Genomic DNA, 23687 nt, shown 5'->3' with positions numbered 1-23687 from the left:
TTCTTTGTAGCGCTAAGCACTTCCTATTTCTCCCCCATTTTGTTTTATTTTTACTGTTATTGTCATGTCTATATTCATTTTATGTCTATTTACATGTGAAGCTTTGAGGTGCATTTCTTGTATGAAAAGCAGTGGTGGACAGAGTATTCAAACCCTGTTCTTAACTCAAAGTTTAGATAATCCTGGTCAAATATTACTCAACTAGAAGGCCCAATCAAAATTTTGGTCAGGGTCAAAGAACCAGTATTTTAAGTTTTATTATTAGACTCAAGGTCCATTTAAAAGACATACAATGCAAAAAATAGACAACACACACATAATTTAGAATAAAAACATTCCGACCACTTATAAAAGGCACCTATACGAATGTCTCCAAAGGTATGACTGGTAGCGTACTGCACTATAACTTAATTTTGTAAATAGCTTCTGGTGATTGACTCTATCAAATACCTCTACACATTTCTGCTATTTCTTTTTATATGAATACAAAAAAAATAAGTGCCATGCTTCGGTTTTAAACCAAACTGATTGTCTCTCTCTGGTATTAATATAATCACCCAATCGAAAAGAATACTCTCCTGGGGCCTCATTTATCAACCGTAGGCTACTTACGCACAAATCTGTGCGTAAGTAGGGCGTAAGAACATTGCCACGCAAAGTATGGAATTTACCAAAATGTACTTAGACTTATGAATGTGTGTAAATGTAAGCACAACTCTGACCATGCTTACGAACAGAATCTAGTGGTAGAATAGCGATATTACAAGCACAAAGCAAAGCATTTAAGAGTTTCAACGTCTGCATAAACACTAGAACCGCCAGCGTTCTCTTTATATCTATAATCGCCACGCGTCAAATCCACCCGTGCATTTCTAGGGTAATATAAAGTCATACATTTGTTTGTTTAATCATCATCTGTGTTTTGGACCTCTTGTTTTATAATCTAAGTTTCTTTAAGAACACTGATCACGACTCATGAAACTGAAGTAGGCTAGATATAAAATCGCCAATAGGCTACATCAATGAAAACAGACGGTCAAAACAGCGTCCAAATGAGCCAACATCCTAAATGCAATAAATAGTTATATGGCTCACTTATTTTTAGGTAAGCTCTAATTGATTATTCATTAAATGTGTCACACGTTTACATATTTTGAAGCGGAGGATCCCTCCGATGCTCTCTGTGCGTCTCATCTGACAGCACTCAGCTGTGAGCTGGACGAGCCGCGGTGACTCGCCAGACTCGCCAATCACTCATTTCACTTAGTAACTCTAATGTTGTTAGGAACTTATCTTCATCTCTTATTTATTGAAAGAGTTTATGAATGACTGCACGTAAAGTTGTCAATATCAAATATGAAAATATCACATTTTCCCATGCAGCAAGCTTTCTTTTGTTTTAATGCCTGCACTAAGTGAGCCAACAAAATATGTTTTGCTTTGATTCAACCTCGTTTACAAGGGTTTCCATGTATGTGTTGGAGAAGTTTCTTTTCGTTGCCCTCTTTGCCATTGTAGCGGAGAGGGATAAAACACATTCACATGGTTGATAAGGGATGTGTTGTGACCATATATGGTTAATTGGAGGCGTTTCTGAATGCAAATGGTCTGAGCGTGAACGAGCATGGTACTTAAGAACATGTGGGATTTATCAAGATTGATGACTTACTGGTGTGCGTACGATAGGCCAGCGCACGTTTGATAAATACCGATTTTTTTGTACTTATACTAAATTTCATTCGTAAGAGTGAATTTAGAACCTTTTCTATGCACTGTTGATAAATGAGGCCCCTGAACTTTGGAAATCACACTTGCCAGTGCAATGGGCCTATAATTGTCCATGCTCCCAATATTGCCTACTTTGTTCTTAATGACAGGCACAAGAGTTACGGCCAACATAGAGTCTGGCAACAGTCCATGTGTCATAAAGCCAGTGAAACATATGGCAAGTAGGGCGGCCACTTTCAAGCTTGTATTATAATGTTATAAAATGCCATCTTAATAACCGTTCATGAATGTCATGACAACTTTTAAAAAATATATATATCTGGAGAGGAAATAACGTTTATACACATCAATGTGCATTCTCAGGTTGGACTGAGAGTTCTTGAAAGCAGAGATGTTGTTTGTTCGCGTTCAACATAGCAACCTAGTCTATGCATTTGAAACGTAAACTGTAATTTCACATTTCCGACCTATGGAACATTGACTAGAGATATGACCATGGGTGTATTTGTAATATGTCAACAAAGAATGATCTTTCATTCATTAATTTCAGTGAATAGCGTAATATGATATATCGCTATTCACTTGATAACCAGCTGAGTGCGGGTATTGGTACTCCTACGGGTGTGGCCAATTGCATTTAACAAAATAAAAAAAATCACCAGCTGACAGTAAGCCTTTGCCTGAAAGTAACAAGTACTCACAAGCTCCCTGGAAATGTACTGGAGTCAAAACTAAGAACAACCTAAATTCTATGAAAAATCTAATGCAAATCAGCCAGTGCCTTTTGTCTCAGGTACTTCTCCAAGCAGTAGATAGCGACGGGATCTGTGTATATGTCAAACTTATTTGCAAAGAGGTGATGCTGTGTAAGCAACCACTGCAAGTCTCCAACCCCATACACACATATTGCCCTGACATGGTTGCCTTCGCATTTTGGGTACACCGCCTCCAGTGAACCCTGTGACCCCTCATGCCAATGCCACTTCACCAGCCGTGCAATTGCATTAACGTCTGACATGTCGTACTTGGCGTTGAGCCAATTTGAGCCAGGAACACCAGGGACCCGTTGAATGGTTGCCCAGAGAAACTCATCAGGACTATAGGTGTCTTTGGACCATTCGATCAGTGTCAGTATTCTGTGGTCCTCCAAAACGCTGCGGACGTAGCCTCGGTTAACCACAATGTAGGCACCTCCTGACATAATCGGCAGGTTAAAAGGAGGTGGCGTCTTTTGTTTTCCCGCTACCTAAGACAGTTGAGATATGGAATTAGTGATTAATGTTGACCACGGTCAATCTGAATAGAAGGTTTTGCCATGTCAAACTAACTGTGCAAATAATAGATATCACCATTTAATACATAATACCTATCTCTTAACCTTACCTTAAGATTCCCATTAACCACCTCGAAAGAATTTGTAAACCTATACTTCTTATTTTCAGGCATTCTTTCAGACTCCATGCTGTTGCCGCCCCTCAGGTAACGCAACGCCCTTACAATCTCCAAGTTGGTTTTAAGAGGAAAATCCTGGCCACAAAGGTTGATGAAGTATTTCCATTTTGTGCTGGCATTGTAGAGATCAGCCATACAGTTAAGGTCAGCCTGAACACGTGGCCAGGCAGCATAGACCACTGTCACACGTTTGCTGACTAAGAAGACATTTGGGAAACAGGAAGTAATGGCTTCAATGGCAGAGATGACTGAGCCCTCTGATTTATTGTCCACATGGATGCAATAAATATTTTGGGGTGCATAGATGGCTCGTAGCAGTCGTTCAAAGTTCTGCACCTATAAAATATGAAAAGAAAAAATGTAATACCGTTTGTATAAGATATTTATATCATACCAGAATATTGATACTGCATATAGGAAATATTAAGTTAATTGTTTAGACCTAGTATGTTTTTTAAAAGGTAATTTAATTAATTTTAATTTTCATACCTTTTGATGCACAACTATAGAGTATGCAAGAGGGAAGTCCTCTTCTTCTTGGCTTAACGGGAAAGTTAAGTACTTCCTGCTTAACTTGAAGTTCCTGTAAATACACAAAATTTAGAAAATACCACAGGGAATGTATGCTGCTTCATTTTTGTTTTCCTCAGAATGATTCAATTAACTTCATTTAAAAACAATGGCTTATAGTTGTACAATTACTATAGTTTAAAGCAACACACCTGCAGTCTTGGGTTGCATTAATATAATATTCGTCTGGGATCTGAATACTTTTTCGGAAGTCTTTAGTGATAGTCAGTATTTTGGTCTGCTCCAGTGTCTCCTTGTCTCCCTGCTGGATTGCTGTGCAGTTGCACACTGACTCCGGGCTACCATCATCACCTGTATACTCCAACCACCTGTACCTGAGAATGTATGTGGGATTGAAGTCTATTGTGGGCCCACTTAGCAGGAAAAGTGTCCATAGTGATCCAAGTACCACACTGAGCTTCAGTGCCAGGAGCAGTGGGCTTCTTGGCCTCATGATTTGATAGGAGCACCTCAACTAAAATGCTCTTACAGTGGGAGTTCTTTCAAAGAGTCACTCAATTATTGTTTCTCTCTAGGAAACATTAAGTGTCAGAAATAGATATAGCCAACTTGGTATATGCACTACTGAGCTGTTTATTAATTAGTTCTGATGACGTCTGATGGCCCAGTAACTTCAACATTTGGTTTCACTGCATACAGGCATGGCAATAAATGAGCGGCAATTGTTTGATGTTTAGATCAATTCTTCTTATCATGGATCCAGTTAGATACGTCACTCCACTCCATTGCCCCTGAAAACAAGATAAGAGAAGTGATAATGGGCACTGCAATTGTTAAAAGAAACATACAATTCCCAGATATACAATTCAATGGTGACCTTCAAAACAAAGTTCAATAAGTGATGAAGATGGTATAGTCACAAATATGACATCCCGGGTCCAACTACTAAAAATAGGCGATTGCCCACTTTCACACTTCAAGAAGACCAGGGTCTAATCACAAGCAATGCAGTGAAGTGAAGAGAGACTAAAGATACCTTACCTTACAGAGCATTTAGGTTAGCCTGTCAATCGCTGTGTTACCATGAAGCTTACTGACTGATAACGTCACAATAAAGAACCTGTAGATATGAAGTCAAAATACTAATAATGACTGTTTCTAATTGATCTAAACCATGGAAATTGCAAGAAGGTAGGGCTGCTCGATTATGAAAAAATCATAATCATGATTATTTTGATTTACATTGTGTAATCACGATTATTAAAGACAGTTAATCATTGATTTAAGAACATCATGCATTTATTTAACTTTTAACAAGGTTGTTTCTATTTACACCATGACTTTGGACTTTAAACATAGGCCTAATTGAACTGAAAACAATGAACTAGAAATAGGATAAATAAGTTAAACATATTTTTAATAATTGAATAAAACAAATATGTCAAATTAAAAATAACCCGTTGCAAATGGTGTTGAAAGGGCACATATTTTGCTAACAGGGATGTGAGGGCATCATTTATTTATGTCTCAAGGAGCTGGCTGGATATTGTACAGTGTTGACTGTTGTGGTCAGGGCCATAGAGGTAGAAAGTGGGAAAGCTTTATTGGGTGGCCCATGGTCTTCAGAGGCCAAGAACCTAACTGAGCCTAACATTATTTTTAACAGAAATATTCACTATAACCATTTAAAACTTGCACAACCATAACGACTAAACACACATTTTAAATATTGTAACTTGGGTAAAATGCCAATATCTACTCCTCTGCTACCCTCCACTTCATGTCCGTCCTGTGTGCACGGCACACTGAAAAAAAGTCACTAACACCAATTTTAAAAAGCCTGGCTCAGAGCCATTAGCTGTTTATATTTACGATTTTGACGTTTCGGGGAACGGGCTAGGCGGGGCACTGGCTCTGAGAGACAAATATTAACGTGGTTAGTATAAACATAAACAAACATTCGCCAAGTGTTCGCTAGAGATTACCTATGCCTTTTAAACATCATAACATTATGTACTCCCCCACCCTTATCCAGGGCAGGTGGACTGGGTACCACAAAACTGAGCTGAGGGGGAATGGAGGCTGGCCAGGGAACTTGAATAACTTATAATTTGACCCCTTATACAGTATGCCTTGTTGGCTTCACACCTAGTTGTAGTAATGTGTTAATCACCAAATAAATATCAATTTGTTCTCCCAGGAATTGTAGAATCTTTCAAGCCCAGCATCCATTTAATTTGAACTCTCAACAAATAATCTAGTCTTGAAGAGCTTTTTTAAATTTGAGTTACAGTAAAATTATTTCCTTGATGATTTCAGGTGTCTCCATATCAGATAAATGTAGTTTTTTAATACAATTATGCATTCATTTCCTTTACTTTTTGTGCCACATGGTCACAAAATTTGGTTTTGATATATTGTTGTACAGTTTTGGCTGGATTATTTTACCTGAGTCGTCCTGCTACTTGTGTCTGGGTGTTATTCTATGAATTGTGAAAAGTATTTGGACCCCTCAGGTAAAACAGAAAACAGGTCTACCTTTTCTTGTTCTTCTTCATTCTTATAAAGTTGACAAAGTGATTACTCTGTTGTTTTTCTGAGTCTACAAAAAGGTTTGAATGTCTTAACGTACATTTTTGTGTTAAAGAATTTCCCTTAGGGGACAATAAGGTCCAAAGTATTTGATTTATGTCTTCAGGTCCAGGTCCAGACCTAGGTGTCACACCATAAGGATGTCTGACCAGTTCTTTACTGCACCTCAGGGGCGGCCCACAGCATAGGCAATATCTGTAATAGTGTCCTTTGTTGTTGCCTGCTCCTGTGATAAACCTAGTGAATACTCAAGAAAACCAATGTTATTTTGTAAAAATCTGTTGAATATTAAGCAATTGCGTGAGTTTTAGGGTGTTAAAATAAATTGGTAAGTAAGTCAGAAATGTGCTACTATTTTTAAAAACATATACAGTATAATAATCACAAAAGAGTCCTTTTTCTCACTTGAGCTACTGCTCCCCAAACTCTCGCTGCACGTCCCTGGTTGATAAGATAGTTAGTCTATCTACAAATACATGTATGTGTTTATTTAGGGATGAGCGTAACTATATCTTGACTGTAGTGCCTGATTTCAGTGTTGTTTTTTCAACTTTTTGGCTGTAGAAGCAACACCGTCAAGTGGTGTAACTGGTTTGTGTCAAATGGTGTAACCAGTATTTTTCCTAAAAAAATCAAAATGTACTTGTAAATTAATGTAGGCCAGAATTGATTACTCTTCTCAAATGTATTAAATACTTTTTAACACTTTTAACACGATTGGTCAACAATTATTTAGAAAACAAGATGTTTCCAGCTAACGTCCCACTCAAAATTGCAAAAACCCATACAATTTTGATTTAGGGGTTATCCCATGGACCTATAAAGAAATATTTGGTTATCCAAATAAAATCTTTTTTCATGTGATATTTTGAAATGGAAGTTATTATTCTTATGAGTTACACTCATATTACACAATGGTGGACAACATAATGAATATTTCTTATTCTTTTGTGATTACACCATTTGACATTGTAAGGTCCATTTGGACCTACTTTTAGTAGAAAATTGTGTAAATCCCATTTCCCATGAAATAAAACTAACAGAAACACGAAATTTATATTTTAACTTGATTCAAGGATGCTTTTAAAATATATTTTTGAAAGATTTTCAAAATAACCATCATGACAACCCTTATTCGTCATTGACCCATAGCCTATACAGAAAAATGCCGACTCCAAATAATTTTCCCCCGATCGCATTGGCGCCCCTATGCGCCGCATAGGCTATAGTGCATACCCACTTTTTGCGCCACTAAGTAGCCTATAGCCTACTGATATAGCCTACAGCATAGGCTATTTATTATTTATTTATTTTTACCGAGTTGGTTTCGAGACCGGTCTCGAGTAGCCTAGCCTAACGACAGACTAAAAGTAAAATAATGCCTCGTTGTTTTAGTGAAATAAGATAAATCAGTATGATGATTTAAAAATTATAACATTAGGATATTTAGTCATTAACAACCTTTGTTCACTCAAGCAACAGAACATGTTAATGCTTCCTACCTGTGACTTTATAAGCCTTGGATGAGATTTGAGTCGTCTTCTCTTCCTCTGATAGCTCTGGAGTTCCGTTTCGGTTTCAGCCCCTCGCATTTTAAACAGTTGGCTAAGAAAATTAAAAAATAAAAACAACTGTTGGCTATGAAAACTTCCTGTTATTATTTTTCAAAGTAAAACCATGTATGACGGACCAATTCCCGGTAAACAGTATTAACCTTGTTGAGCTACAGCTCCTAATAAGTATGGACTGACTTGATAACATGACTTTGCTTTACTGGAACTGAACTGATTTTTAATTTGAATCAGGTGTGTTGATGCAGAGACACATCTAAAACATGCAGGGCTGGTGTCCACTGCACAATGCCTGATTAGAAATATTATGATCAACTAGCCTACAGTGGAAAAATATAGCAAAGTCAGCCTTTATAGTGTAATTTAAATGGTGTATTGTTTAAATCTTCTGACTCAAGTTTGACGTTTAATTCCTTTTAATGTCACGTTATGCACAGAGTGAACGATCGGTAAACTAAATGAATAGCCTATTTTCAGACAGCATTCCACTCTCTCCTTATTAGCAGTAACCGTTTTGCTTTCAGCTCTCTGTGTCTACTGTTCTGTGATTATTCAGACTGACCAGAGTGAGTGAAGTAAGCGCACACTTCTTTTTTATGTCAGCTGCTAGAAGATCAGTCCATTTCGTGCAGAAGCGGAGTCAAATTTCATGGGGATGCGCACAGAGCCTGAAGCTGAAACCCTCGTTCAACATAATTAAGTTGATAACCGCCTTTGTGATACGTGTCAGCTCTGAGCAAGGGTTTGTGTTATGTTGAACCAGATCAAGAAAAGAGAGCCGGGCTCTGTTAAGTTTGCTTCGTAGTATACCCTTCAGGGGCTCGGGAATCTCAGGAAGGATGAGGGTTAAAATAACTTTTTATTTTATTAGGCTATTGTTATTTTGTTATTTGACCATCCTTTCTTTGATACCTGCACTTGCATTTGCAATATGCAAATCCTTACGAACAGTTAGAATAAAATAAACAATTTTGAGTTGACCCTCACATTTTAATTGATCGTTTGTTTGTTTTCATTTTTTTGTTATTAGAACTCTTCTGAGAACATAGTGGTAGTGATTTACATTAAAGCTACACGTAATCTATGTGCAACATTGTGACCCAATTTAATTATACTTTTTTTTTTTTTTACTTGACTTGACTTGACTTGAAAACAGGGATGGAAGTCTTAACACTAGCGGAATAGGTGTGTCCTTGCTAAGAAGACGAACAAGTTGTATAGTTTTATTCTGAAAGCCAAGTTGTTCAATGAAATACGGTTTGCATGCTAAATCCTGCTATCTTGACACAAACTTTTTCTCTGCGTGTGAGTCTCTCTCTCTCTCTCCCTCTCTCCCCTTGACACCATGAGAGCAGGTTTAGGTGAAACTCAATTAGTCGGCTTAGAACAAAAGTTAAATTTGCCAGTACTGTACTGTCGGGAGAACTTGCTTATAGGTCACTTAAAGCTTCAGACCAAGCAATAGTTAGTGTGATATAAAGTGATTTGATTTTCATTTAGTGGCATTAATTGAGATTGTGGAAACTGTCACCTCATTTACCACCCAAATGGAGGCCTTCCATAGTCATCAGCAGAGGTCCCAAACACCCAGGTTATAACACTGACATGGTGTCCAATAATAGTAATGACAATAACAGTTATAATCATTTAAACATTTAATTTTCAAATAAAATCTCAATTCCATTCATTGCATGCCGCATCATTGACTCATTTTATTTAAGTTATTATAACAGTTTTATATAATGTCTTAATGCATGCTAAATCCTGTTATCTTGACATTAACTTTTTCTGTCTGTGTGTTTCTCTCTTGCTCTCTCTTTCTCTCTTTCTCTCTCTCTCTCTCTCTCTCTCTCTCTCTCTCTCTCTCTCTCCTTGACACTATGAAAACCGATTTAGTGGAAACTCATTTAGACGGCTAAGAAAAAAAAAATTAAATTTTCAAGTAGTGTCAGCAGAACTTGCTTTGTAGGTAGCTTGAAGCCTCAGACTAAGCAATAGTTAGGGTGATATAAAGTGATTTAATTTTAAATGAGTGACAAACTGTCACCCCATTTACCACCCAAATGGAGGCCTTCCATAGTCATCGGCAGAGGTCCCAAACACCCACCGTGAAGGCTTTAACATTGACATGGTTTCCAATGACATGACAGTTAAAATCATTCAAACATTTCATTTTCAATTAAATCTAAATTCCTTAATCATTGCATGCGGCATCATTGACTCATGTTCTTTAAGACATTTTAACGTATATAATTAGAGGCAAATTTACCATTTTATAGTAGTATATAGTTATTTTTCTCTAAATATTATTTAACTCTGATTGCAATTCCACAAAATATTCTGCTGACATACTGTACAACTCGCTCTACCTTTGGTAGATTTTATTACCAGTGTCGAAATAATGGTAGTCACCACCTTGAACTAATATTACACACATAGTTCCTTATCAGTCCTTACTTGCTGTTCTCGGCTTGGCTGCATACATCTGTCATGGTCTACTCTAGGCAAAAAAAGAGCAGTGTGCAGAGACCTGGTTACTAAAAATTAATTCAGAGGTATTTTCTATGCCAAGACTTTAAAATGCCTTTGATATGTTTGCCTGTCAGGGTGTCAGGGGAAGGACCTATGGGAAGGACTCAAACGCAGGCAGAACAGGCAGAACAGGCGGAGTGCTGAAGTGTGCGTTCATTGTTAGTGATGGCAAACAGGAATGAACACATAAGACTACGTTATTTAAACACCACAACTGCATACAATTCACTAGCATGAAAATGAAGCTAAGGTGTATTGGGTTTTTCAGGTTTTTTTTTTTGCTGCACAGGAATGTAATGTTGGATAGAAGTATGGTGGCATTTTCAAACTCAGCAAACATTTGAATGCATCTTTGGAATAATTGATGATTGTTAAATGATCTCTCTTTTATCAATATCCTTAAGATTTTAATGTATTTTGTCAGGCTGAATTAATGAAACACTTCATGTCTGAAGTAAGTAATACTAGAAACTACTATAGATAATATTCCTTCATTTTCAGATACAATTTATTTCATTAGGCTAATGAACTCATATGTTTAGTTGACTAAAAATACATATAATAAAAAAAGTACTATGCCTAGGCTTTATCCAAATGGGGAAAAGGAGTCATAGTGTATTTGGCCCATGCGATGTGTGGATGTTTTCTGCTTTGGAAAGTATAGTCCTAGTGGCACCCAATGTTGTCAGTAAAAGAAAGAAAAAAACCGAGCCATGACAAACACTTTATTCAGTTATTCAAGCGTCAAGGTCAAACCAGCCTAGTTAGGTCATTGAATGCCTCATTTGGAACTATTATATTTCCTACAACACATGAAGGCAACACAGTGACTCTTGGACCGCTTTGGTCACGCGGTCATTGACATCAGCAGGAGCGTCACAGGAGCAAATATTTATGGTCATATGGTACACATGTAATTTTACCTGCTCTGTTACAGAACCAGTGTTCTCGTCATAATCCTACAGCAAGTAGACCTTCGCCAAACCAGGACTGCCATCCTTTGAGTATTGTAAAACCAACACCTTTGTTTATAACCGTTCAAGGAAAAGGGTGCATCTGATGAAGCTAACAGCAGTTAGCTTAGCTAGCATAGCTAGTGGACTTTTACCATCGCTGCTCATTGAGTAACGTTCAACTATTTACACAACTCGCGCAAGGTATGGTGGTGTAGCTAACCACAAGGACGGACTCTGAACTTTACAAGGTAAAGAGTTACATTTTGCTAGCTGAGAAATTGGTTGCTGGTTAGCCAGTCCGACTTCCTTGTGGCGTTCGAGGTCATTCTGTACCGTCATACCAACTAAAACTAAGACAGTTGTTAACGGGAAACTAGTCATGAAGAGCCTTCCGTACTTCTGCCGGGGAGAAGTCATTAGAGGTTTCGGAAGAGGAAGCAAAGAACTAGGAATTCCCACAGGTGAGTTTATCGTCGGACATAAAGCTGATTCAGTAACCTACAACCTAGTTTACGTAGGTAACGTCAGGTCAGTGTGAATCTTAACGCTGACGCAGGGAACCAGAGTAACGTTTTATTTTATCATCATCGGTATTTTTTGGTAATGATCTTTAGTGTGTCTGCATTTTTCAAATAATTTGGCGGATACAAAATTACCGAATATACAACACGTTTGGCTGCCAGACACCGGCTCACTGAACGGCATTGATGACACCTATTTACGCAACGTGCGGACGTTTTCTTTACTACTGTATAACTGTGTTGCGTAACGGAGCTTGACAGATGATGAAAGCTAAATTATGTAATCGTGGCTGTTTCGAGAAGCATGTTGTATCCATGGACCTATTATAAAATGTTGTAACGCCTTAATCAAAGTGAATGTACGGGAAACGGCAAATTGATGAGTGAGTTAATCACTTTAAGCTGTCACCTGAAGAATATGTCAAATCCACTTCGTAGAAAATCTGAACTTTGTTATGAATATTATTATATCATACCTATTCTCTTACACCCTTGCATGAACCCTGGAAAACCAAAATGTTTCACCTTTCAAATTGGTTACAGAATATGTAGATGTTATATCAGCTTATGTAGGCTAATGATCGAGACGTGTGCAATAACATACACAAATGAAGCACAAAATCCTCAAACATAACGGTTAATTATTATATTTTTTCACAAACTTTTCAAACAATATGGTAAGGTGCCCTTGTATTAGTTAATGCAAATCAGGCAAGGGTTATAACAGATACTTCATAAAGAGCACATGGGTGGTTGACGTGACGCTCCATTTTTGTGTTCATGGTGTCAATTATAAATACAAATTTAAAATATTTAATTAAAATATCTGTTTTTAAATACAGTTTAATCTTCCAGAACTAATACATCTGCAAGTATTGAGCATTATTATTCAAATATGTAAATATTTAGTTTTAAACATGACATTTGTCCACTGGCGTGACTGTCCGGGGTAGAGTTGCTTATCTTAAAACTACCGTAATTAAATGAAAAATAGGTCTAAATACATTCAAATGTTTGAATAGATGTTATAGTAGTGTTAACTTAATGAAACTATATGTTATAAGTCTTAAGGTCCCCATTTACAATTATTATGACGCATTACATTTTGTCCGCAAAACTGGTGTCCATCTGGTGTGACGCCATTTTGTAGATATAAATTAGGCATTCATTTGGGCACCCTATTATCAAGAGGGGCCCTTCCTCATCCAGGAAGTACAGTAGACCTCACTGGAGCACATGGACTGCACACAAGGTGAGGTCTGTCTCAAATATTTTCGTAACATTGCTATTTCCGTGCACTGTTGGAAATGGGATCCATTCTGCAGTCCTTTGGTGTGACGTAATTTAAGTATTGATCTGGACATTTTCATCCATTTAAATTGATAGACTATTGAAAATAATGTAAACCTTAACACTGTTAGTCAGGATTGAAGACTGTCTCTCATATAGCTAGGCCGCAAACTGTCCTTGATCTTGAAAACGTCCACTGGTGTGACAGCATTGTCCTATAGTGTGACATGAAATCAGCGTCACACTGGTGGAAATGGCTGTCACACCAGTGGACTTAGGCTCTATCAACGGGTACAAAACCATCACTCTCTCCCTCCTAACCTCCCTCCCTCTATTCTAACCTCCCCCTAACCTCCCTCCCTGCCCCTTATCCCTCCTAACCTCCCCCCAAACGCCCTCGCCGTCTACCGGGCTCTGGATAATAGTGTCCTCCGTGACTTCTCACTACGCACAGTTTTTGTTGACGACATACTCATCTTCTGTTGCTCTCAAGAGGAACATATCCAGCATGTGAAACAGCTGCTACAAAGACTGGAGAACAAACTCATCGTCCAAGCGTTGAAGTGCAAGTGTCATGTGGATTCCTTGGATTTCCTGGATACGTCATTGAGCGAGGGCAGGAGAGGACGGATCCCGAGAAGGTCCAGGCAGTGGCATAGTGGCCTCAACCTAGACCCTGATTGCAGCTCCAGCACTTTTTGGGCTTTGCACATTTCTATCAAAGGTTTGTCAGAGATTATAGCTGAGTTGCAGCCACCCTCATTAGACTCACTTCTCCGGCTGTCCCCTTCTCGTGGACCCCCAAAGACGAAGCGGCGTTCACTGAGCTGAAGGGGCGGTTCACTTCAGCCCCTATTCTCACTTAACTCAACCCTGCTCTGCAGTTCATGGTCAAGGTAGACGCTTCAGACTCCGGGGTGGGGGCGGTCCTCTCACAACACTTCACCGAGGATCTCTTGCTTCATCCCTGCGCCTTCTTTTCCATATCTGTCACCTGCGGAGCACAACTATGACGTCAGAAACAGGGAATTGCTGCCGTCAAGTTGGCGCTTGAAGAGTGGAGGCACTCGATGGAGAGGGGAGAAATTCCCTTCATGGTGTGGACCGATCACATGAACATGGCCTATTCAGTCTGCCAATTGTCTCAATTCCCGCCAAGCACACTGGGCATTCTTTGGCCCATTCAACTTCATTCTGATTTATTTCCCCGGTTCCAGGAACCCGATGCCTTGTCACAACAGTTTTTCCTCCGATCAGGTCTCCATGCTTCCAGACACCATCCTACCCTATGGCTGTGTGGTAGGGGCAGTCAGGTGGGAAATTTAGACGCAGATCAGGGATGCGCAGAGGGAACAACCTGATCCAGCCATGTTTGTGCCAAGCTCAGTCCACTCCAAGGTCCTCAAGTGGGTGCATAATTCTTGTTTCGCTTGCCACCCGGATGTCAACCGCATCCTGTCCCTTGCTAAACGTCACTTCTGGTGGCCCACCATGGAGACTGACACGCGCACCTTTGTACTCGCATGTACATTTTTGCGCCCGCAATAAGTCCTCTCATCAACCCCTCTCAAGTTTGCTCCGTCCCCTCCCTGTTCCTGGTCGCCCGGAGGAATCATTTATCCTAGAGCACTCACCTTTCATGGATTGAATATTCCCACAACACCCTGTCAAGCGCAGCTACCGGTATTTCTCCATTCGAATGTTCCCTTGGCCATCAACCACCTCTGTTCTCAGCACAGGAGAGCGACATTGCAGTGCCTGCCCGCTCTGATTCCTGCCCACCTGCACGCTACCTCCCTTGTTGGCCTTCCACGCCCCAGCCTTGCCGTCCCTGCGGCTCGCCCTGCCCCCCTTGGCTTTTGCTTTATAAAGAAAGCCTTCTCAACACCATTCCTCCTTCTGAACGTAACAAGAAAAGTAATAAGCCAGGTCAATTTTATTAAAATGTCCATGTTATCTTGCTAAATGTTACGGTGGCCCCCAAGTCTTTTTTATGGGAACGTTAGTTTCTTCTTCTTTATTCTGACTTTATTGTTCAAATAAAAACATTTTAACTTGAATTTGTAACTTTATTTTAATTAATTTAATTAATTTTGAAAAAGAAATAATAAATGAGACTTTGTACAAAACAGGGGCTTACCGGTACTTTTTGTTGTCCAATTGTGTGACGGAATGTCCTGTGGTGTGACAAACTGAATTATAGTGGAAAAGCCATTTAACTGCACAAATTCATGTAAAAAGTGTTGAATAGTATAATAATGATATCATCACTATGCACATATAAGGATAGTATGAAGCTTCATTAGGTTTTATACTAATTATAATGAATATAATGCAGACGTTTGGGTAAAGTCCCTATGTGTACATCTTATAGTAGCATAATAACATGATTGGGAATTTTTATTGGTTACTTTTGATGTGGGAATATTATTAGGACAAATTGATAAGGATTGTGCATATTTGTCTAATCTGTCATACAATTTCTGAATTAAATATTAACATTTAAAATGATGTCACACCGGTGGACAATATTTAGGACTGCCACACAAAAAAGTTAATAAAATGCTAAATAAATAATGGATTAAAAAGGGACATATTCAGTTTTGAGTTATTCACATATTAAGCAATATAATTATATGTCATTTGACATGCATTTTAGAAATATATTTTTTTCCACTTTGGATTTGAGTTCACGTCAACCACCCACATACAGAGACGGGTTGCATTATTTCACAACACAGTAGGTCACACATAGTGTAATGTCATCTTTTTCAGACGAGGTTTGTGCCTAAACATGCAGAACTTATAAAACAGCGTAGACACAAGTACGTGTTTGGGTACGTAAGATACTGTAACAAATATTATGCTGTGATCAACATTTTTGTGGAGGGTTTTGTAGCCTTTATATTCTTAACAACCTGTTAAAAGCTTTCTTTAAATAGAGAATGTCTTAACATTTTCTTCTGACTTTTACCTCTTTTCTCTCTCCCTTTCTTCAGCCAACTTCCCAGACTCAGTGGTGGACAATCTTCCAGCAGATATCGGCACAGGGATCTACTATGGCTGGGCCTGCGTCGGTAATTGCGACGTCTACAAAATGGTGATGAGCATTGGCTGGAACCCATACTACAAAAATACCAAGAAGTCTATGGTTAGTACAGGAACAGCTGCATTCACTGCAAACTGTTTCGTGTTTACCTCAAAAGCCGTGCACATGGCAAATCAATCTATGAAATGTAAATAGTAAATAGTCTTTAACATTCCAAGGTTTAAGGGCAGTGTTGGTGGGGTTACAAGCACACGTCTTTCTCCACAGCTTTGTTCACAAATCAAATTTCCCACAGTGGGACAAAAATGAATGAATCGCTGTTATTCATAGAAGTTATTTTACCCAGGGCTACATGTCATGTGTGTGAGCATCTTATCCTGAATGATTGCATTCAGTAATTTGACCTTCCTGATGTGTTCCGGTTAAATGTGGCTGATTTTAAAGTATTCTCTCTGAATATTGTAGTTCATTTAAAATGATTGTCATGAGGTTCCATGAATCTGTTGTGAATATTTCTACAAATGTGAAGTGTACTGTCAAGCAGCGTTAGTGAACCTGCTTCACTACATATTGTAGTCTATGGATCTACCGGTACCTGGCAACGGTAACTTGTTAGAGCCTAACGTTTAGTTATTTGAATGAGAAAGGTTGTCGGCGTCCATACTTTTGAGAGCAGATGCACTGGAACACAGACAGGTCGGAACTCGGAACTACCAAGTCGTAAATCTCCTTCTTCCGAGTATAAAGGAACGCAGCATTCAACTGAAACTGGAGCGCGACTTCGACGTCATCGTTCTCAGCCACTCGTTTTGTTCGCTGATAGGACAGGCAGAAATCTGCCTGAGCAGAATCCCACTAATACGCCCCGTCCCCAGACTGACTACTGAAGGGAAAATGAAATTTGGCCGGAAGTAGGTAGGCGGGCGGAGCCAGGCTAATATCTTCCCCTGATCCTGAAGGATTTATAGCTGACCGGCTGCATTTCATTACCAATAAAACATCATAAAGATCAATAATTGCCCATAGTGAACAACAGTGCAAACTTAAATTTTATAGAAGGCTTCTGTTATAGGTTATTTTGTTCTGATAGTTTGTTAATCCCGTAGTACAGCCCTAAGGTGAATCACACGCCTGTTGGCAATTTCTACAAACAATCGCAGAATTGTTTCAATAGTATAAGGAACTTTCTCACAGCTCAAAATTATTTCTGTGGGAATCTATTCATTACAATTATACATTATATTATACAATTAATTCATACATACTCTGCTTGTCTGTCGATCTATCTAGATAATGTTCTTCCTGATCAATCTTAAAGCTCAAGCTCTTGATCATAGATTTAATCATAACACTGGGCGATATGCAAAATTGTTCTTTATGTGTTCAGACATTTATTTTGTAATGTGGTTTGTAATAAGTGTTCATGTATAAGTTCATTCTCTAGTCCATTCCCTAATGAAATCGAACCATTGCCTTTTGACTGGGAACACAATGGATGAAGCCTAATTTGAGCCACTATTTATAAATGTCAAATGGTTTAAAAACAAATGTCTGTGATGATAGCACAATATGTTACACCTAAATATTTATTACCGAAAACAAAATCCACATGTTGTGCTTTTTCTACTCAAGAAAATAATTGTATCAGCTCAAACCAATGAGGCCTACAGACCATAAATAAAGGATTTAAAACTTGTAATGATCACAAGATCATTGTGGAAAATCATTTGGTTACATTTGTTGGTTTTACTGACTTTAAGACTGAGACTGAATTGGTCTTTTCGTAAAAAAAAACTCTGCCTCCGGAGACGAACAGAGGAAAACATTTTGGAACAAATTAAATTCAATAGTTTCAATTTGTTATTTATCTTGCAAACAATATGACGGCATGTGGCGACAGACTCATTTCATCTGCTGTTGGAAAAATGTTATGAAATATTGAGAAAAGGCAATTTTGTGTCAAGTGAAAAGTATTTTGTGATCAGCGTGAGTAATGAGCTGGGAAAGTTCTTGTCACGTCCTCACTGTTAAACCACCATTTTGTATTTCTTACATTTACATTTCTCTGCCGTGACTCAAACCTCAAGCATAGCAGGCAAAACTCCATGCACTGCCATTGTTGACCCTTTTTTTTACCCAACTGACTTATTTGATATATTTCAGATAATGCCGTACATCACATTTGAAGGTTGATATAATTTTGTAAAAATGCTGTCTTTTTTTCATTGTGTTTGTAGGAGACCCATGTGATTCACACATTCAAAGAGGACTTTTATGGGGAGATTCTCAGTGTTGTCATGGTGGGCTACATCCGTCCAGAGAGAAGCTACAACTCACTTGGTACGACAAACCTCTTTCTCTCTCTCATCTCACATACAGTCCCCTCCAAAAGTATATAAAGACCCATTGCCATCACCCAACTTTTGCATTCTTCCTTTGTGATGCTTTTCCAGGCTTTCACCGCAGCCTTTTTCAGTTGCTGTTTGTTTTGGGGGGTAGCTCCCTTCAGTATCCTCTTTAGCAGGTAAAATGCATGCCCTATAGGGTTTAATCCAGGAGATTGACTTGGCCAGTCTAAAACCTTCCACTTCTTGTCCCTGATTAACTCCTTTGTTGTTTTTGCAGTTTTTTTGGATCATTATCTTGCTGCATGATGGAGGATCTTCCAATCAGATTGGTTGCATCTTTCTTTAAATTGGCAGACAAAATGTTGCTGTAGACTTCTGAGTTCATTTTGCTGCTGCCATCATGGGTTACTGTGTTGTTGTCAAGATGAACCTTTACCAAAGTGATGGAAAGGCAAAATTTTGGAGAAAGAAAGGATTTGCTCATGATCCCAAACATACAGGCTCATCTGTGAAACATGGTGGAGGCAATTTCATGGCTTGGGCTTGCATGGCTTCTTCTGGGACGGGCTCATTAATCTTCATTGATGATGTAACACATGATGGCAACCAAACTGATTGGAAGATCAAAACACAACAAAGGAGTTAATCAGGGGCAAGAAGTGGAAGGTTTTAGACTGGCCAAGTCAATCTCTTGACTTAAACCCTATAGAGCATGCATTTTACCTGCCAAAGAGGAGACTTAAGAGAGTAACCCCCTAACACAAACAGCAACTGAAAGAGGCTGCGGTGAAAGCCTGGAAAAGCATCACAAAAGAAGAATGCAAAAGTTTAGGGATGTCAATTGGTCACAGGCTTGATGCGGTTATTGCAAGCAAAGGATTTGCGACAAAATATTAAGTTGTTTCACTTTAAATAATTTTAAGTCTGTTACAATACTTTTGCTCACCTACAAATGTGGTGTTCCTTTACAAATAATGATTTTTTTCTCAGTTATGTATCAGATCCAGATGTGAATACCTGGAAATGAAAGCTGAAATGTTGATCTCTTGTCTCATATTAATCTTTTGTTGTCAAACCCAAATGTTTCCAGTCTACAGCAAAAATAAAGGAATTGCCCTCACCGTTCCAATACTTTGAGGGGACTGTATGTAGGATATCTAAGGAGTGTTGTAGAATGTGAGGGTTAGTAAGGTATTTCAATGCTCATGCCAGAGTTTTCGATGTCAAGAAAACTGCAGTTCGTTAGTATAGTATTTCAATATGCTGTGTCAAGTTTAATTACCTTTTAAAATGTGCAGTTGTCACCTTTCATAGGCTAAGTACTAAGAGTGGTAAAAAGAAAATATTGATTCAGCTTTATTTTGCAGCATTCCTGTTTTGCCATATTCGCAGCAACACTGTTGCTTTTGGCTTTATTTTTTATTTTATTTTTATTCAAAGCTGACAACCTGTGCCTCTTGAGTGTAGTCAGCGGTACGCAATTGCTCCATTTTGTGTAAAAGAAGACTCAAATGACTCGTCAAACTTTTATGGTAACCCATACAGCGCCTGAAAAAGAGAACCGGGGTTGACAAAACAAGTTGATAACAACCACCGTTGTACCTCTGATCGGGGTTTTAGGTTTTATCCAGTCGGATAAAGCCTATTAAGTTGGGCAATATAGAACTAGCTTCATAGGACACCCATCTGGCCTCAAAGATCTCCAGTGTCTCTAAATTTGACTTTACTGTTTTTTTTCATCTTAATGCATCATGATTTCCCCCTTTCCTATAAACTCATTATGTCACACTCACTCTTCATTATATCTCTGTTCCTAATAGAAGCCCTCATTACGGCTATCAACAACGACATTGAGGAGGCCAAGGTCAAACTAGAGCTCCCAGAGCACCTCAAACTGAGAGACGACAACTTCTTCACCAATGCCTCCAGCTCATCTTCAGCCCTGCCCCCACCGACTGCAACCACATCAGAAACACAGACTATTATGAATGGTCACTGACAGAAAAACACAGAGGTTTAAAAAAATGCACGTGTTTGTGTCTGTATCTACTCGTGAAAATGTACAGTCTCTCTTCTGAGATCTCTTTACTGTTACCATGGCTGCACATGGACATAATCATCACAACCAATCTTTTTTTATCGTATTTTTCTTTTACTTTGTAAATGTTATTGTTTAAAGAGCTGTTAGGCTTCCATCTATGGGTTTATTGCAGACATCCAATCACTAAATAGGTTATGTTTATTTGTATATAATTGCACCAGATTGCCTCATCTAATACTAACTGTGTATGAAGCTCTTGGGTCTCACTTCTTGTCCAACTGAATATTTGGAATCTTTAATGTGGGAGGTTACCTCATATTACATATTGTGAGATGAAGGTGACTACAAAATCCTAGCAGTTCTGTAAAAATCTGTCTATAAAGAACACCACATATGACTGAAAATACAACACAACACAAGTTCTGTAGCGATTTGTTTATTTAGCAGATGTGAGAGAGAAAGTATAGGTTATTGTCTGTAATGAGAACAACCGTAGCACCTTTAGAGGACTTTATGCAACAATGTGGCATGAATGCAAGTCATCTGTATGAAGAGAGGGAGATTACATTATGAAATAATGTAAATTGAATGGTATTAAATTATCCTTGCTTTTCCATTAATTGTCCTGAGAAAATGTCTTTCTGTCTTTTGTGACTAAAGAACTCTATTGATTATCAATGCCCTAAAAATGAATGACTATGGACCATAAATTGGATTCAGGGTATATTTTATGCATAAAACTTGAAAAATCTAAATGATTGTTGCCAAGAATTATGTAATGGCCAGAAGCATGGTTATTTATTTGATAAACGGTATAATAAATCGTTTTAAGTATAGGCTTTTAAAATCATAACATATTTGCCCTCTGTATTCTAAGTGGTACTCTCTCGATACTTCTCTATATTTCCATTATGAGCCTGTTGGGTTCAAAGAGAATATGAGGAACACTAATGTTACAAAACCAAGCAAGTTATTGTGCAATTTGTTTAATGTTTTAAATATCATTTTTTTAACTGCAGCCTACCTTATAAATAATTAAACATTCATGTGAAGGACAGTACATGTACATCTCGTGTAAAATGTAAAATTGAAAGAATAATATAGAAGTCTGAATAGAGAACCCTACACTACGTTTAATCTGTATACATACAATCCAAATTCTGTAAATAATTGTTCTTAATGAATTAAATATATGAGTCAAGCTATATATTTGGATTGAATTTGGATATTTTAAGTCTGTATTGTATTTCAATTTATTAAAGTTTTATTTAGCAAGTAAAATACATGACTGCAATTTCTGAATGTTGACATTCTTCTCTCAGCCTGGCCATGTGTATTTTCTTTACTGACATTGAAGTTTCTATGAGGTTGAATGTGGCTTGCATGGAGGCTAATATAGTGTATTTTGTTATGACACATTCTAAGATTACTGTAGTGTATTATGTTACTATACATTTTATATTAAGGTCTACTGCTACAGAGGAGTCAAAGACAGTTAGCCTCATCTGGCAGGGGGCAAAGTCAGGGATGTCAGCTGCTTGAGTGAGGAAACCCTCAAGGCTGACCTGTAGATCATTCAAATTTCACACAAATGTGACTGTCTTGTGAGCTAATCAAAGACAGTCTGGCTAAGAGTTAACAGTAGTTTATTGACCCTGGCCATCATCATCATCATCATCAGCATTGTCTTAAAAGTGTCTGAATCAGACTTCTTGGCCAACGTGACATATCGACTCTAGGTGATGACTAAACTCAGGATGTCCTCTGGGGGCCAGAGGTTTCCCTCTGACCATTAGGGTGGAGCTGGTTAGGGTTAAAAGCAGCCACAATTCTGGAAAAAGTCAGGTCTCAAACTAAGGAACTCTTCATAGCTTTTTGTTTTGTGTAGGTACCTCTATTAGTTTATTTGGCTACAAACACTTTAAATTCTTATTGGCTTCGTTTTTGACTGCAGGATGAGTTTTGTTGTTTGAATAAAAAATAATTGTTCCTGAGACCTCCTCATCTGCCTCAAACTGCATCTTCTTTCATCAACCCACCACCAACGCCGTTTTTCTGAGTAAAGGCCGGAAAATATACTGCACTAACTACAAGAATGAAGGGGAAGTGAACAAATAAACATTATTAGAAATTATATGTATTTAATAAAGTGATAAAGTTGAATAACATAATATAACTGAATAGATTTTAAGGTAGTCTATTTCAGCTGAAAGAATAGAGCTCGTATACCAGAGTACTTTGTGATTGTGAGTCGTGACCCAGGAGTAGGCCTATAGATGCAGTCACAACTTGTTCAAATTTAGCATAGAGCAATGGAGGTTAGCCTTGGACACAATTTGCCCTGTGTGGAGCTGATAATCGTCCTGAGAACGGAATCAAACCAAATTTTACAGACACAAATTAAATGGACCAAGGACACTAGTGTGCTTCAGGTTAGATGCAAACTTACGCTTACACACAAAATAAGTTGGCCTTCCTTTTAAACAGCTGGATATAACACGTCTATATATTGTAATTATACCTTTTTTGTTATGTTATTGAAAATTAAATGTTATTGAAAATGATAATCAATTCTAATCAATGTTTTCTAAATTGGACTCATTGCACCCTAATTTTGATTGATAATATATATACATTGTTAACAAATATAATATAGTCTATCTAGTGTCGCAAATGAGGGTTTGAGTGCATTTTTATTTTATATCGATATTTTTTATGGAAATCCATGTGTTTTTCTTTAATAGCTCCCAGGTCATGTGAATCCAGTTTTCATTATGTGTCCTATGTATCACTATTTAAACCACTCTTTGTGTTCTGAAATGTGAAATAACTTTTAGCTCTGTTGTGTAGGCCTTTAAGTTATATAAATAAAGTATTATCACTATTATTAATATTATTACACTGCGTAAACTGCAATTTAGGCTCCCTTTGGCAGGGTGATGAAGGAGGTTATGTTCAGAGTTTGAGATTGAAATCGGCTAAAAAGCACCACCCGTTTATTAATCCACTCTTTTGAAACTTTGTGGAACTTCCGATATTTACTATGAGCGATAAATACACATTGAGGAAACAAGTT

At 38.1% G+C, this 23687-nt stretch overlaps 2 protein-coding genes across 2 annotated transcripts; one reads left to right on the top strand and one right to left on the bottom strand.

Moving 5' to 3' along the window:
• Window positions 1-232: 232 nt before the first annotated feature.
• LOC307260665 (beta-1,3-galactosyl-O-glycosyl-glycoprotein beta-1,6-N-acetylglucosaminyltransferase-like) lies at window positions 233-7885 on the bottom strand. The gene is made up of 5 exons (XM_080040942.1): window positions 7806-7885; window positions 3903-4502; window positions 3670-3763; window positions 3112-3516; window positions 233-2974 (listed from the first exon to the last, which is right to left on the bottom strand). The coding sequence occupies exons 2-5, from the start codon at window positions 4202-4204 to the stop codon at window positions 2489-2491; spliced, it is 1287 nt and encodes a 428-aa protein (XP_079897068.1). The 5' UTR covers window positions 4205-4502; window positions 7806-7885; the 3' UTR covers window positions 233-2488.
• Window positions 7886-11281: 3396 nt separating this feature from the next.
• Window positions 11282-21808, top strand: rfk (riboflavin kinase). The gene is made up of 4 exons (XM_080049312.1): window positions 11282-11823; window positions 16173-16324; window positions 18460-18562; window positions 20391-21808. The coding sequence occupies exons 1-4, from the start codon at window positions 11742-11744 to the stop codon at window positions 20567-20569; spliced, it is 516 nt and encodes a 171-aa protein (XP_079905438.1). The 5' UTR covers window positions 11282-11741; the 3' UTR covers window positions 20570-21808.
• Window positions 21809-23687: the final 1879 nt, after the last annotated feature.

The sequence above is a fragment of the Ammodytes marinus genome (genome assembly GCF_949987685.1).
Source record: "Ammodytes marinus genome assembly, chromosome: 2".
Classification (NCBI taxonomy): domain Eukaryota; kingdom Metazoa; phylum Chordata; class Actinopteri; order Uranoscopiformes; family Ammodytidae; genus Ammodytes; species Ammodytes marinus.
The sequence above is the reverse complement of the archived record's forward strand: the minus strand, read 5'-3'. Positions and strand labels throughout refer to the sequence as shown.

Bases quoted from the DNA above. Each gene is read 5' to 3' on its own strand.
- rfk (XM_080049312.1), top strand. From the start codon at position 11,742: ATGAAGAGCCTTCCGTACTTCTGCCGGGGAGAAGTCATTAGAGGTTTC. The intron at 16,325-18,459 runs GTTAGTACAGGA...TTGTGTTTGTAG, and splicing joins AAAATACCAAGAAGTCTATG to GAGACCCATGTGATTCACAC. The intron at 18,563-20,390 runs GTACGACAAACC...TGTTCCTAATAG, and splicing joins GAGAAGCTACAACTCACTTG to AAGCCCTCATTACGGCTATC.
- LOC307260665 (XM_080040942.1), bottom strand. From the start codon at position 4,204: ATGAGGCCAAGAAGCCCACTGCTCCTGGCACTGAAGCTCAGTGTGGTA. The intron at 3,517-3,669 runs GTATGAAAATTA...CATATTTTATAG, and splicing joins CTATAGTTGTGCATCAAAAG to GTGCAGAACTTTGAACGACT. The intron at 2,975-3,111 runs GTAAGGTTAAGA...CAACTGTCTTAG, and splicing joins TGGTTAATGGGAATCTTAAG to GTAGCGGGAAAACAAAAGAC.